At 33.7% G+C, this 17,477-nt stretch overlaps 1 protein-coding gene across 2 annotated transcripts in view; it reads right to left on the reverse strand.

The window, feature by feature from the left end:
- Positions 1-1,144: 1,144 nt before the first annotated feature.
- The window catches only part of LOC114330525 (uncharacterized), a 54,953-nt gene continuing 38,620 nt past the window's right edge, over positions 1,145-17,477 (reverse strand). Inside the window, exons 6-7 of one of the 2 annotated variants that reach the window (XM_028279875.2) lie at positions 12,879-13,191; positions 1,145-5,929 (exon numbers count right to left, since the gene is read on the reverse strand). In XM_028279875.2, coding sequence (XP_028135676.1) covers positions 12,927-13,191 — 265 coding nt within the window. In that variant the 3' untranslated portion in view covers positions 1,145-5,929; positions 12,879-12,926. Of the gene's footprint in view, positions 5,930-6,837; positions 13,192-17,477 lie in introns of those variants that run through there. The other variant, XM_028279877.2, reaches the window with a different exon arrangement.

The raw sequence follows: 17,477 nt of genomic DNA on the forward strand, positions 1-17,477 counted from the left end.
GTCACTCCATCTTTTGCGCTGTCGATCGATACTTCTTCTACCGATTGATGATTTATCTCCTGCTATTTTGATCACACGGGTCTTTACCGTACTGCTTATGTGGTTATTCCAGTCTATTTTTTTTTTCTATTTAGTATCCATTCGTTTATGCACTGTACATTATATTTTCTTCTAATGTCTTTACTTCTCTTTCGATCTCTCACCGTATTTCCTGTAATTCTTCAAAGTACCCTCACCTCTGCTATTTCCAGTACTCTTTATGTTGTGGCTATATCGGTTCTTGTTTCTGATGCATATGTACTTATTGGTCTTACACTGGCTTTATAAATTCTTGACTTTATCTCAGTGTTAATGCATCGTATGGCATATAACACCAAATAGTGTTATTAAGGCATCCTACTAGTCTATTTGCTTATTGTACTTGATTTCTCACTTTTTTGTCCAGGTCTTCGTAGCTGGACAGTGTAATTCCAAGGTATTTTATTTCCATTACTTGTTCAATACTAATGCCATCAATTTATATTTTACATCTGATTGGTTCTTTACTGATCACTATTGTTTCAGTTTTCCGAGATGAAATTGTCATATTGAATTCTTTTGCTCTTGTGTTAAATATGTCGACTAATCTTTGCAGACTATCTTCATCTTGGGCTATCAATATTGCGTCTTTGCGTCGTCTGCGCAACAGAGTATTTTTACTTCTTTGTTTCCCATCCTGTATCTTCTTCCTTTGTTGACGCTTTTGATGATTTCATCCATGATTCAGTGAAAAGCATAGGGCTCAATGAGTCCCCCTGCTTATGTGGTGTGTTGTATACTAGGTTATTAAACAAAGTATTTAAAAAACTTGATATTTCGTCTGTGAAAGTTTTTCTATAAAAACCCGTTGATTTCTTTGTCTTTAGAAAAGAAGAAATCGATCAATCAGTTATATTTACAAAAAAAAATCAATTCAATTATCGGTCAAACCCATAATCTAGATGATATATGTCTTAAGTGAACAAAAGCAAACTAAAAATCCGTACAGATGGAATGCCTTAGTATGTTTAATGTCTATACAAAAAATATCTAAACGCTACAAATTGTGTGTGTGTATATACATCATTCCTTTGGGATGTTTTAGTACATAAAATCTATTCTAACACATTTTCTATTCCTTTATTGCAACAAAAAGTATATAATATTAAACACAACCACTTTTGGGTGGAACTAGTTATATTTTTGTTTCTCTAATTTAACGTCTAGTTCTCTAAACATTTACTTCAATGATGTATTTTTAGAACTAGTGAAATACATGATCGTGAGTAGAAATAATTTTGCTTAAAATAAATTATTCCTTTAACAAATTTAGAATACTAAACACAAATAACGAAACGTTGCATAACATCTACAAAGTGAATCTACAAAATTTCATATGTCAGTCTGACTCTTTTAAAAGCACATCTTCACAATCTCTGCAACACTTAAAAATCAAAGAACCTTTCAAACTGAATCATTTGAAAATGAGAGTCAGACACGGAGAAAAAGTCTGGGCAAATTATCGGAGAATAGGCCATTTTTGGGAAAAGTTATTTACCAGAAATTTTATTGCTGGAATCGAATCTTATGAAAGTATATATTAATAATATAGGTATGCAAAGTCCGCAGATAGTCTTTTGCTACTTTTTTTTATAAACAAAATGGCGCCCGAAAATCGTGTTTTTTTTTAATTTTTGCTCTATAACTCCAAAAATTTTAACTCTACACCAAAAATACCCAAATAAAAATTCACTGTAATTAAATTCTGCATAGACGTGTGTTTCCCGATTTACGTCGACGAAAATTTTCCCCGAAACAACGGGTTTTTCCAACAAAATCATTAATTTTCAACTAAAATTTTAGATAAGTAATTGTTTATCAATAATTAAATAACTTGGTAATATAAAAGCCCTTTTCGTACAAATTATATTTCCAGAAGCCGATGGAAATTAAATGAACAGTTTAGCAACAATTGAATTATTAATTAAAAATTTACGGTCGCTATAACAACCAAAATAATTATTATACATAAGAATAACTATGATTTTTGTATAAAAAAACACTGTACCTATCTAATCTACTTTACAGAATTGAAATTTGACTATTTAAGCGGCCCCAGGAATATTTTAAAATTATAAACAACTTTTTGGCTTATAAACAAATAGAATATCTCGGAAAAGATTAAATTAAATTAAATCATGAAACGGGTATTGGAAAAAAGTGGCAGGATGCTTCTTTAAAAATAAAAAAACTTTAATACTGATGAGTGGTTCCTGAGATACAACTGGTCAAAGTTTACCGGCATTTACGGCAAAGGTTTAAACAATAGGATCATAATTTTCGAACCATCACCTTTTTATTTTTGTCCTCTTTCTCCACACCAATTTTCATATCTTTAAAATACTCATAACATATATTATTATAATAAAAACTATCGATATTACGAGTGAAAATTGACAAAAATAGCAAAATTCCAATCAAAAATTAGGTTGGAGAAAACGTAATCTCAAAGTTCAAAATCGGTATACGTTAAAAAAATGCATTTTCTCGGCTTCCCATGGAGCAATTTTCTTCATTCTTTTTTTGTTCCCAAGTAACTCGAGTAGAGCCAACTAACGCATTACTAAATGTCAAATTTGCTTTTGTTTTGTTATAATAAATTAATTTATTTATTATAACAATCAATTTTAATTTCCCCTCTGTGGCGCAGTGGTAAGAGCGCCTACCTTTGAAACGAAAGGTCGGGAGTTCGAATCCTACCAGGGCAGAAATTTTTCATTTATTATAAATTAATAAATGAAAAATAGTTTCTGTCCTTGTGGGATCGGTACTCACCGGAGGGACCGCAGACGTTCGGAAACAATTAGCGTCTCTTTGCAAAGACAATGACGTCGACTTTGCAAAGTAACAAGACACTTACTCAACACACACACTACACATTACTCCCCTGACTTAGTGATAAGTTATACAATTACGTGGCTAAAGGTTCTAGTTCTAAACCAAAGCCAGAATCAGAGAAAAAAAAATTTTTAATTTGTTTAAATATAGATTGTTTAAATCATTATACAGCTTTCAAATGAGAATATTTGTATTTTTAATGTTACAAGGTACACTTTTAGTAAGTTGTTTATCTAAAAAAAGTCTACAACTGGAAAAATATGTAGCTTTCTTTTCTTATAAATAAATGAATCTATTATAACAAAATACAAGCAAGTTTGACATTTAATAATGCGTTAGTTAGATTTAGTCTAGACTAGATTTAGTCTTGCGTAGTTCATCTAGTCTAGCGGAGATTCATCGAATGGTTTGTCCTATATATTTTTGGTTACAAGTTCTGCAGATTATACTGTAATATCCTGTATTTTCCAATTAAAAGATATCCTTTGCAGTTCTTTTCATATATCCTATTGTTTGTAACGGTGTATACATCGCTTTTGTCAAAGAGCTTTTAATTGAATCTCTACAACATAAAAAGATCCTGGGGAGTAAATGAACTTCACTAGAAATTTTTGGCACATGCCAGAGGAATGTTACGTAGTAGAATAGCCTTCTAAGCATCTTTTTTGCATAGTAGTTATTTGTATCATTCACAATAAAAAAATATTGCCGAAAAGATGAAGTACTGTATGTCTACCAATATACCTTTTGAAAATACTTGCATGAAGTGTAAGTGAAAATTATAATTCGAATGAATAATAATTATAATAGAACAATTATTATTTCTTTATGCAATTATAAGCAACAGTTATTTCCTTTTCCTGCAAATCGTTGTATTTTACTAGTTCTATGCATTTGGTAAATACTCTACCTACATAAATAATGAATTTTTGAATTCTCTGTCTTTACGAGAAAAATTTACAGTCTTGTACAGTTTTAACATAGTTAACAGTTTCTCTGCAACCTAGTAAAACTTTAAAATTATTTCTCGCAGAAATAAAAACTACATTTTATTGTTTTATTTTAAAGGAAAACACTACACCCTGTAGTAAGACATACCAAGTATTCAATAAAGTTTAAATACATATTTACTGTCCGATTTTTCGTATCTTGTTAACAATTCATAATATTTTTTAAACAACATTTATCTAACATGCATATTGATATTCTAAACATCCTTGGAGGATGTATTAACAGCAGTAGAAATAAACAATTATGGGTGGAAACAAAGGACAGTAAATTAACCGCCAAAAAATTCATAAATTTTACTAAACTAAAGGCACAATGTTGTTTCTTAGACACGGAATCTATTTTGGGTGATATTTCAAAATATGTAGTATATAAGTTACGGATTCTATCAAGACCTATTTACACTAGAGATTGATTTCTCTTACTGATTTAAAATATGTTAACGTGTCATTCATATAATTTCGGCCCAGTATCGGGCTACGTCGGTTCCATCTTTGCTGGCGAGCCAAAAATCTTTGAGGACAGGAAGACATGAGGACAGTTTCTGCATCTAATTAGATGTTCCATATTCTGTATTTCTCCACAGTCACAGTTCACATCATGGGTCTATTTCCCCCCATTTTACCATGTTTGATTTTACTGGAGCGACCCCCGTTCTTATCTTATTCATAGTTTTCCACTTTTAAAGTCCAGAGATTGGCCGTCCATTGAACCGCGGGTGGTTCATCCTGCACTGCTCCAAGGAAGCTTTTCCTGGAGTTTAGTCTATTTTGTGGTGTTCTGCGTGTTGAGGGTTCTGCAAAACCCGCTGCTTCATATATGTTACCGGCCAAACCCGATATCAGTTTGGCCTAGGCCAAACTAGTTTGTCCTAAACACGATATAATAAACTAGTTTAACCTAGGCCAAACTAGTTTATTCTGATATTAATATGGATACTGCAGGATAAACTAGTACCGCCTAGTATAAAACATTACAATAGTATACCTACAAAGCCAAAATAAATAGATAAACTGAATAAAATACTCTGTAATTGGATGTAAGATAAATGTTTTTATTAAAACGATAATGATTAGTCGTTAAAACTAATGGACAATTGGTAATACAAACAATCATATTATAAAAAACCTCAATTATAAAAATTATTATTTATTTTTCTATCGAGTGCTTTGGTGCATGGTGCCTTCTTGCACTTGAATCTGTTTGTGGAGCAATTTTTGTTTTTTAACCAAGAGAAGTGATTCAAATTTACGCTAAAATGCTTGTTTGTAATTGGTCCAACCGCAGGCAAGTTTACTACACTGTTATAAAATTTTGACACTAATGACATTTATCAACTTTTTACACTATTGGCATTGCATAGGTTAATTAAGTTATATCGGCGATTTTCTGTGTTTTCTGCGTTATTCCTTTAATTTTTAGATTTTTAGTCTGCTTTTATATAAAAAGCAGTTGTTTTTAGAACTCTTTAGCGACATATTAATATAACATAATATTTATGGATTACCGTCGGGGGCCGACATGATCATCCAAAAAAGAAGATGTATTTGGTGATTTCTCTAGAGACTTTCTTGGGTGTGAATCAGTCTTTTTAGTTTAATCCTCCTGGTTAAAAAACAAACCATAACACATTCGTGGACACAACTGCATATGCAGACACTTACAAAGCGACGTGACTGTCTGCATATGAAGTTGTATCCGTGAATGTGTTAAGTAAGAAAAAATAAACCCAGAATATGGTATCCGAAGAACACTGCAAACTTTGTAAAATCCCTCAGAAATATCCAATGATGTTTCTGAGATGACTTCTTTTGAGGTTTCTGACGTCTTCTCTTAGGTTAACATTAAAATTATTGTCTATTATCTTGCTTAAGTTATCTTCATCCTGAATGTCATTTATGATTTCTTGCTGCTAAGTCCTAAACCAAGGCTCTAAAATATCGTTAATGGTTGCAGCTACGAGAGATTCAGTTGAATCAGAACAATTTTTATTTTTCAAATACACCTGCAACAAAAAATGTTCCATAAACAGATGCAAGTGCAAGAAGACGATGATATCACGCAATTTTAAGTGTCGCCAAAGCACTCCATGAAAAACATAATAATTTTTATAATTGAGGTATAATTTATTGTTTTTATTAAATAACACTGAATATTTTTTATATGATTGTTTGTATTTTCAATTGTCCATTAATTTATGCCGAATCATTATCATGTTAATAAAAATGATTGATTTATACATCCAATTTCAGAGTATTTTATCCAGTTTATCCATTTTTTTGGCTTTGTAGGTCCTACTGTACTGTTTATACTAGGCCGTACTAGTTTATCCTGCATTGTCCTTATTAATATCAGGATAAACTAGTTTGGCCTTGGCTAAGCTAGTTTATCCTATCGCGTTTAGGACAAACTAGTTTGGCCTAAGCCAAACTAGTTTATCCTAACGCGCTCAAGACAAACTAGTTTGGCCTAGGCCAAACATACATTAGGGTTTGGCCGGTAACATATAGATTAGAGAATAGCGTCAGTTTCATGCATCCGTTACTTCTGACCTCCCGCATCCCAGATAGCACAAGTACGTTTTATGGACATCCAATGGACGTACATCTGTGTACATTGGAACGTCCAATGGACGTCCCGCTAAGGTACAATGGACATCCGATGGACGTCCAACGAATGTCCAGAGTTCACAAAATTGGACGTCCATAGAACGTCCGCTACAAACGTACATTGTACGTTGTATTGAAGCTTTCAGTGTACACCTTATGTACATTCAATGTACGTCTTATGGACATTTGTAGGGCACTTTTCAGAAAGAAATCTAGTATCTATAATTTTGTGAATACATAGCAAAAAGCCTTTATAGGAAATAGTTCCTTATAATACTAAACTTATACTTAAACATATTACACAAAAGACCTTTTTATTTCTCTTTACTATAACTTCATTATAATATATACTTTATTATAGGAACTAGGAACTTCATTAATGCACGACTGCACTTGCACGATAAACAGAAAACACAAATATATCACGCAGGATGTATTTTCATAAAAACGAGATTCAGATAATGACGCCCTAGGAAGCATGCACATTAAAAGAGGTTTAATCTCTGTTCTGTTTCTGTTCCAAACTATTTTTAGAGTCAGTACCGTTGTTGTATATTACAAGCGCGTTTGCCATTCTGTGAATTATCATAAATAAACCATCCTTCAGTATTCCACAACAATTAACAGCGATAATCCCCTAAAAGTACCTGCCTAATACTAACTTTCACGACCGATAGCGCGAAGAGCGACAACGTTGTCAAGAAGATTCTCATTTAGTTTGTATTGGGACTTAATATAATAGTCGCGTTTTGTGTAAAATATCCATGGACCACAAATGGATGTCCAATGTACGTTGAAATCCAACGTCCAATGGACGTCCCGTAATGTACGTACATAGTACGTCCAGTTTTGGTCCATGGACGTTTGGACTTTAAATGTACGTTATATGGACGTACATCGGACGTTGTGTGCTATATGGGATGTCTCATTTAGCGCAGTATCAACTTGTTTGGTGTGAGCAAATGTGCCCCCAAACGAAGCACGCATATTCAACACAGTTGAAGTGCCTGTGTCGTTGTTATTAGACAACAGGACATGCATCCCATTTACTTCTCGCCTTTCTGAGTATGCTGTTCCTAGTTGTTACTTTCCCTCTCGTTTTTATGCTGTGTGTTCTAATGAATTACCATTCCACGTAAATTGGAGTTTTCGTTTCGCTTCCTTTGTGCGAAGGTGAAAGGTGCAGACTTGGGTTTTAGCAGGATTGGGTCTCGGGGAATTCTGTAGGTCAGTCATTGTTTTTAAGATCGCTTTTCCTTGGGCACATATTGCGAGATCGTCAGCATAGCGCATAGAGGAAGTGCTTGGTTTCAGTCGGCGCGGGTTGGTCGTTTGTATCTATGTTGAAAAGCAAAAAAGCTGAAACAGTTCCCTGTGGGAGGCCGTTCTTTTGAACTCTTTGCCTACTTACTTTTGACACACCGAGCTCAAAAGTTTCGCCATCACCAGTATAGACTATTTGAATTATACAGTGCTAGTCAAAAGTCCGTACCCCCCCCTCGTATCTTTTGAACGGGTATACCTATAATAGTCAAATTTAGAGGGAGGAAATAAACGGACGTAATCTTCTTAACTAGTCATGACAGGTGACGTAATAGTGACAGATGACGTTACAGAGCCACTGTGACCGATAATTTTAAATGGGACCTTATGGCAAGTGATCCTCATTTGAAAGGTATCCAAAATACCTATTCAGTCATTACCTTACAATTTTTTTGGGTTTTAGTTGATTTTGATAAATAAATTAAATAAATATAATTTTGTAGCTTGACATTTAATTAATAAAAATTCAAATGTCCGGCTATGTTTTTTTTTGTCAATAAAGTTGACGTTTTTCAATTCTATAGTAGTTTTTACGTCAACGTCAACCTTTTTGATAAGTAATCATATGCGGAATTTTGAATTTTTATTAATTAAATGCGAACCTACAATTTTATATTTATTTCATTTATTCATCAAAATTAGCTTAAACTGAAACAAAATTAGAATGACTGAATAGGTATTTTCAATACCTTTCAAACGAGGTATCACTTGCCATAAGGTCCCATTTAAAATTATCTGTCACAGTGGCGCTGTAAAGTCATGTGTCATAATTACGTCACCTGTCATGACTAGTTAGGAAGCTTACGTCTGTTTATTTCCTCCCTCCAAATTTCACTATTATAGGTATAATCGTTCAAAAGATACGAAGGGGGTACGGAATTTTGACTAGCACTTTATATGAGACTTTATGGAGTATGCTCATGTACAGTCGGAAAAATGAAAGAATACCCATGAACGATCACATCAATCACTGATTTTGTATTTGCTGTCTTTTTCTATAACAAACGTTTGTTATTTATAGAAAAAGACAGCAAATACAAAATAAGTGTTTCCTTGGGCACATATTGCGAGATCGTCAGCATAGCGCATAGAGGAAGTGCTTGGTTTCAGTCGGCGTGGGTTGGTCGTTTGTATCTATGTTGAAAAGCAAAAAAGCTGAAACAGTTCCCTGTGTGAGGCCGTTCTTTTGAACTCTTTGCCTACTTACTTTTGACAAACTGAGCTCAAAAGTTTCGCCATCACTGGTATAGACTATTTGAATTGTATATGAGACTTTATGGAGTATGCTCATGTATATCGATTAAATTCAAAGGGCATTGCTAACTGCGTTAATGCTTTTGGTTTTAATTCATCTTAGCATGTTTTATTTTTTAGAACAAGAACAGGCTGGTTTCCGCGCTGGAAGGACTTGCACAGATAATGTTTTCTGTCTAAAACAATTAATTGAAAAAAAATCAGCAACCAATCAACAGACCCATCTCATGTTTGTTGACCTCCGTAAAGCATACGACAGCGTTCCTGTGACTAAATTGTGGAAATCACTACAAGAAACTAACATCAGCTACACTCTAATCAAAGCCTTAAAAAATCTATATGAAAATTCTACATCACAAGTAAAAATTGGCAACATACTATCTAAAAATTTCATCGTTAACAAGGGTCTGCGCCAGGGCTGCTGTATTTCACCAACTTTGTTCAAGATATATGTTGCAAAAGCACTAAACCAGTGGAAACGTAAATGCCACGGTATGGGTATAGACCTCGGAGAGGTTTATTTATATACCTTACAATTTGCTGATGACCAAGTCATCATAGCTAATGATAAAGACGATCTACAGTATATGGCAAGAAAACTAAAGGAGGAATATGAACAGTGGGGCTTGGAAATTAATGTGGAAAAAACTAAATACCTGCCCATAGGAGCTGAGTTATCCAACATCGAACTAGAGGATAATGAAGAAATCACATCATGTAGTGAATACACGTACCTTAGAGTAATCTTCGATAGAACGGGAAAAGACGATGAGGAAATAAAGAAAAGTGTAACACAAGCTAGAAGAACAATTGGCTGCCTAAATGGAATACTTTGGAGCTCCGAAATAGGAATACAGCGAAAATACAACATCTATGAAACACTTATTAAAAACAGCCTACTTTACGGAGCAGAAACTTGGAGAATAACAGAGAACAACAGGAAAAAATTAGAAGCTGTAGAAATGGATGTGTTTAGAAGATCGTTAGGTATAATATCCCGTAGGGAAAGAGTTCGAAATGAGGAAGTAAGACGACGAATTGGAATAGATGGTTACTTAACAACAGACATTGAGAGGAAACAGTTGATTTGGTATGGTCATGTTCAAAGAATGGAAGACACAAGATTGCCCAAAAAGATTATACAGTGGGCGGGTACCACCAAACCGCAAAAAACGAGGAAGACCCAAAAAGACATGGAAAGAAGGGGTAACCAAAGCAATGAGTACAAGGGATCTTAGAGATGGCCAATGGGATGATAGAAGGACGTGGAAGTTAGGCATCGGACAACGTCGAAAGACGTTCTACAACCGATACATACATACATGTTTTATTTTTTTCGTTTTAGTTTTTCATCATCAAATCTTAGCATGTTTTAGGACTAATCCATCCAATGGCACTACAGCCCAAACCGGACCTTGTCCTTCTTCAGCAAGCTTCTCCAATCATCTCGATTTACTTTTTCATGAACGCGTTTTTATAAGTTTTTAGCGTCGTCACCTAATTCGTCTTCCCATCTTTTTTTGGTTCTTTGAATTCTTGCATTTAGCAATTTTTTGGGGATTCTGTTCTCGTGCATGCGGACCACGTGCCCTGCCCACCGTAATCTCTGCAGTCTAGTGTATTGTGCTAGTGTTGGTTCGCTATATTATTTACGGGGTTCGAAAAGGTACTGAATTATTTACTGGGTTATATCACCCTTCAGAATTAAAAAAAAAGTAATATTATAATTTCTTGGCGGTAGACAGATACTTATAAATATTTCTATACATTAAAGCTAACAAAATCTTAGATTGCATGGACATTTTGCCGATTATTACTAAAAGTTTATCACATATTTATTTAATTTATTATAACCATACCAGCAAAAATTAATGCAGCAAAATATATGCAGCAAATTTCCATTAATTGACTAATTTCAAAAATTCATGGGACTGAATCACAATGAAGCAACAAATTTTATGCATGGTATAGTCTTTTTTGCATATTTATGATATTTATGTATTACTTTTTTATAAACTATTTTTATAGGCCCATTCACACATTATATATGTATAAAATAGGTAAAAACTGTTATATTGGATATTCTTCATATATATTTAATTTAAATAGGGGGATGTGATATCTGTATTCGACATAAAGATTTATAAAGTGTCAGTAAAAATATAATCAATAAATTTAAAATAAATATAAAAATCAGTATTTAGTTGTCACTTAATACATTGTCGCATCTGCAATTAATAATAGTTTTATGTTTTACCTTTTATGTTTTAAGACTTTGACTTAAAAATTTTATAACAAGTTGACGACGAGACAGAATCGCATCCCTCTACGCATATTATACTTCAAAATAATTTAAATTCTGAAATTTTGAAACTTTTTAGCATTAAATGGTATGTGCAGCAAATACTATCTGGTGGTCTGATAAGTAACCTCCTTTGCCGATTGGGGCGCTGCAATCTCACTAAAAATTTATGAGTTACGGTTCGAATTGCTTTCTTATCAGACTTATTCTCCTGATTTGAGCCCCTCCGATTATGTTTTTCCAAATCTGAAGAGATGGCTCGTAAATAAAAAATTTAGCTCGAATGAAGATATCATTGAAGAAACAAACAGCTATTTTTCAAAGCTTCCAGAACTGTATTGTTCGCACAGTATAAAAAGTTGGAATCCTTGTATTGAGGTAAAAGGACACTATATCGAATAACATAAAAGAATTTTCAGAAAAAATACGTTTTTCATTTCAAAGGTTACTTATCAGACCATTATTTTTGGCAAGGTGCGCGAAATGACGCATTTTCAAAAGCTCGGCACTCGACATGTTAGTCACTGCTAGGTGTTAGTATTATCTACTATTCAGTTAGACTTGCGTCCATCATTGTTTCATTGCCACGCGTTTCTTAACCAATATCGTTCAAACAATCTGCACCTAGAAACCGTATCATAATTAATATTTGCTGTAATAATATTTGTATTTCATGGAATAGTTAATGTGTTTGTACGAGTATTTTACACTAAAATTGCCTTAATTTTGTTCAAAAGGTGTCTTTTATAATTTTATTGCGACTAAATAAAAATTTTGAAATTCCTTCGAAATAGTCTATTTCATCGCAGAACGCGTTGAAATTACTTCCATAACACATCCTACCTCTATATTTGGCTAAATGGCACTACCTAATTTGTAACACCATCCCAAGCACTATGGAAATACGAATACAAAGATTGCGTTTATCTCAAAACTTCATTTGGGGTTAGGCCACTGTTGCTGTGTATAATTGATTGATTGCATTTAAACGGTTGAAAATAGAGATGAATGACGTCAAAGAAATATATAAAAATGAAGTATAGTGATTTTTTATAAGATATGAATTTTACGTCCATTATTTAACTACTCAGAAGCGTAGCACTGGCCCTGTTACCTTCCTTGTATACCGTAGGCCCTAGATATAGCAGACTACCCTGCTATAATCCCAAAGCCGCGTCAGCGGTATAAAACGGGAGACTATTATTATTATTTAACTACTCAACGTTTTTCGATTAAAGTAACACCGAAATAAACCTAAATCTTTAATATTTTTGAAACATTTTTTTAGTTCAATGACATTTACTTACATAATAAAAAAATCAAAGTTAATCCAGCATTGTCAAATTTCTTAATATTATTCAGTTATACTCACATAAAAAAGTTAAAACCAAATTTACTGTGCTCAATCACTTCAAAGTTTCAAAATTTCATTACTATTATTTACATACATTTATATTTATACTAACCAGCATATTATCAATAAATTGAAACAAACGCCATATTTAAGTTCAAAATCAGCTAAATAACTCCTTTCCCGTCTCTTCTAGAGTTTTGTTTGTGAGCCTCTCGATTTCGCCCAGTAGAAACTGTGTATCAGTATCTAGTTCAGAAATTGGGGGACTGCCCTCAGCTTGTATCGAATTTTGTACGTTGTCCCATTCTAGTGAATTGGCAGAAGACACTCTTGACCAATCAGAGTCGCTTGCGTTGGCGTTCATTTCGGAATTATGGGTATGCGATGTAGTCGGACAGCAAGATATGTCCTCTGGTAGTGCCGTCCTAAAATGTTAGACAACTTTAAGTTTAATAATTACATCATAGAACTAAATTTAATAATAATGGTCTCCCTTTTGGTGTGTAAAGGATCTTCTTTACGTGCCATCTCCGCGCCGAAGGTTGGCAATCATCATTGCTATTGACACTACAGCCCGAAAGAGTTCAATTGAGCTGCATCCAAACCATTCTCTCAGATTTCTCAGCCAGGACATTTTTCTCCTATCTATGCTGCGCCTTCCTTGAATCTTTTCCTGCCTAATTAATTTTAGGAGTTCATATCTGTCACCACGTGTTATATGACCCAAGTATTGAAGTTTTCTTATTTTGATGGAATCCAGTATCTCCCTGCTGTTCTGTATTCTCCTTAGTACTTCCTCATTGGTTATTCTGTCTGTCCAGGAGATTCTCAGATTCTTCGATACGTCCTCATCTCAAATGCTTCCAATCTATTGAGGCATTGTTTATTAAGAGTCCATGTCTCCGCACCATACAAAAGAACAGAAAATACATAACATTTTAGTACTCGCTTTCTAAGATTTAGGGTGAGGTCTCTACTACATAATATTCGTTTCATATTAGTAAATGCACTTCTAGCCTTTTCTATTCTAATTCGTATTTAAAATTAACATGAAGTAAAACTCCCTAGTGTAGTTGGTATATTTAATAAAAATTATAAAAATTTTTAAAAATCCAAACGGATTACGTTCAAAACGTTTTCGGACTTATCAGTCCATCATCAGTGAACTCTCTGTCCTTGCTAAATAGCCACAATGCCAAACACTGGTCAAGATGTATGTTCTAACTACATGGTGAAATCTGATCTACAATTTGGCTTACATTGGATGCCAACGGATTAGTACTAGGAACATGATGCTCTACTCCATTAATTAAGAGATTTTTTTATAATTAGGTCTACATTGAACTCAATTTGAAGCAAGGACAGAGAGTTCACTGATGATGGACTGATAAGTCCGAAAACGTTTTGAACGTAATCCGTTTGGATTTTTAAAAAATTTTATAATTTTTATTAAATATACCAACTACACTAGGGAGTTTTACTTCATGTTAATTTTATTTAACTAGATGGTATACAGCCAACCTTCGGGTATTATCCCGTTTTATTTTTTTTTTTAATTCGTATTTCTTTGGTATAATCGTTTGTTTCACTAATGTTTGTCCCTAAATAATTATAATTCTGAACTCGTTCTATCGTCTTATTATTTACGTGTAGATTGATGTTTCTAATATTTTTCTTTGATATAACCATGCATTTTGTTTTCTTTATGTTTAGTGACAGACCAAATTCTTCACTCGTTGCAACAACCTTATCTAAAATTCTTTGTAGATCTGTAATAGTTTCTGCTATTAGTATTGTGTCATCGGAGTATCTAATTTCACATATGGGTAGGCCATTTATTTTTATGCCTGCTACTTCATCTTCTAATGCTTTTTTGAATATTTCTTCTGAGTATGCATTAAACAGGGAGGCGACAAGACACAGCCCTGTCTAACGCCTCTTTTTGATTTTTGTTTTATTGGTGTTTAAATTATTTATTCTTATAACAGCTTCTTGTTCATAATACAGATTATTTATTATTCTTATATCCCGTGTGTCGATGTTCTTTGTTCTCAGTAGTTTTATTAACGGATTATGTTTCACCGTAAAGGATAGTGAAGCGCAATACAGGATGCCGTATACTTCTAGCGTCACTTAGCTTCTCATACTCAATACCTACCTTAACCTCCAAGTTGATACACACCGGTAACCTGAGCAACTCCACTGGAGATTGGGTAAGCAACCCCAGTGGAAGGTGGGGTCAGGGCCGACGAAGACGGGAGTCTTGAACCTTCGATGAATGAAGGGCTAAAAACCCTCCTTTGTAGAACCTGATTGTTGCGAATACAATGGATAAGACAAACGGACGGATCTCACAACGACGAACTCAACGAACGGCAAATAAAAATGAACATGATTATGGATTTAAAATTTGGAACCTGGAATGTGCGAATCCTCTTAAAGTTAGAAACTTTTTGTACCCATGGAATTCTCAACATATCTGTATACAGGGTGTTTCATTAACAATTGTCCATATCGTAACTGGAGCAACCTTAGCACAAAATACGAAGATTTAATCCAAAACACTTAAATAAAATATTCTTCCTTACCGAGATACAGAGTGTTTTATTACATATGTTCTAAAATGATTTTAGTCCATGGTTAAAGCACCTTTTAATATTTTTTGTTCAAACTTGACACACAGTTTACACATGCTAGGGTACTTTAACTAGTCTTAAAAGATAGTTTTCCGCTGTTACCAGAGGCGTGCTGTAGGGATATATAGTTCCTTTTCGCCCCTTTTCCCCCCTTACAATCTACGCCACTGTCGTAATAATCATTTCAGCATGTTTTTTTATTCTTCGTTACTTTTTACGTAAACATCATCAGTTGTCTCAATGCGATAGAGTAAGTAGTTTTCAAGTTATTTGCGTTTTAATGTAATGGATTCAATAAGATTATGTATTTTAAACACTAATGGCCGGTTTCACCAACGACAAATAGTAGTTTATTCTATGAATAAAGTTATTCGACCAATAAACTGACATTTCTTCATTTTACTAACATCAAATAAGACTTATTTTATTTATTTATATGTTTAATCTCGCAATTTCGAATAAATTGGCAAGTTAATCTCGCTGTAAATATCTATAAGAAACTAAATTCGTCAGTTTAACTTTAAATTATCAAAATTATATTGAAACAAAATAAAAATGTAAACGTCTAATAAATTTTATTCGACGAATAACTTCACGATTTTATTCATTGATTTATTTGGTGTTAGTGAAACCGGACCATAATCTTATTGAATGTAGTTTAAAGTACATAGTCTTATGGAATCCATTATCTTTAAACGCAAATAACTTGAAAACTACTTACTTTATCGCAATGAGACAAAAGGATGATATTTATGTAAAAAGTAACAAAGAATCAAAAAAACATGCTGAAATGATTATTACGACAGTGGAGTAGATTGTGAGGGAGAAAAGGGGCGAAAATTAAGTATATATCCTTACAGCACGCCTCTGGTAACAGCGGAAAACTATCTTTTAAGACTAGTTAAAGTACCCCATCATGTGTAAACTGTGTGTCAAGTTTGAACAAAAAATATTAAAAGGTGCTTGAACAATGGGCTAAAATCATTTTAGAATATTTGTAATAAAACACTCTGTATCTCGGTAAGGACAAATATTTTATTTAAAGGTTCGTTCCAAGACGACACATTTGTACGATCCCTTGAACCGCCACGAAATCGAATTGACTGTTTTAATGCGCAGAATCGCCCTTGAACGGTTTTCATTCGATCCCGACCCGATTACCGGTACCTAACACTCTTGGAACGTATTTGTGTACCATTTCAAGTTTGAGTTGCGCCCGTTGCGCCAGAACCATTTTCAGTACGAGTACCACTAGTAGTAGTAAGAAATTTATCATTTCTTTATAAAATTTATCATTTCAACTTAAAAATCTTCCTCAGAATCGATATTTGACATAACATCGCTGTCTTCTACAAAAAAATAATAATAAATTATTCATATTTTTAAGATTAATTAAAAAAAAAGAATTAATAATAATTATTTAAAGGAAAATCAAGATTCACAAGTATTAATAGCGTGGATTGTGGATTATTCTATTATTGAATCATCAGCTGATCTATAGCAGTGCCCAGTAAAAATGAAAACAATCCTAACTGCGCAAGTCAGTACAACTAGTTTCTGCTTGAAGGCATGTATCAAAAGGACCGTTCAGTTACCGATTTCGAAAGGGTACATGGATCGCTTGGAACAACACAGTGTACGATACGAATCATCGTTCATGTTCGCTTGGAACGCATTTTTTATAATGCGCATGACGAGGGCAGTACGAAGGACGATTTTCATGTCACTTTGAACGCGCCTTAAGTGTTTTGGGTCAAATCTTCGTATTTTGTGCTAAGGTTTCTCCAGTTACGATATGGACAATTGTTAATGAAACACCCTGTATATTCATCTCAAAGGTATATCAAAGAGTCCATTGTTCAACTTTCTCAGCCACATAGCAAGACACATCTGATCATTCGGATTCTGAACTCCAGGCTAAGGTCTGATCTTGTACAAAATGATTTCATGTTCATGAGTGTTTTAATAGCTTGTTCGATTCTTGATAGGATTTCTTTTTTTCGGGTTACACTGGCTATTGACATTTGCTCCCAAATACAAGGTGATTCAGAAAACGGTACGACTTGACGACGCTG

This window comes from Diabrotica virgifera, chromosome 3 (genome assembly GCF_917563875.1).
Source record: "Diabrotica virgifera virgifera chromosome 3, PGI_DIABVI_V3a".
In the NCBI taxonomy this organism is placed as follows: Eukaryota; Metazoa; Arthropoda; class Insecta; order Coleoptera; family Chrysomelidae; genus Diabrotica; species Diabrotica virgifera.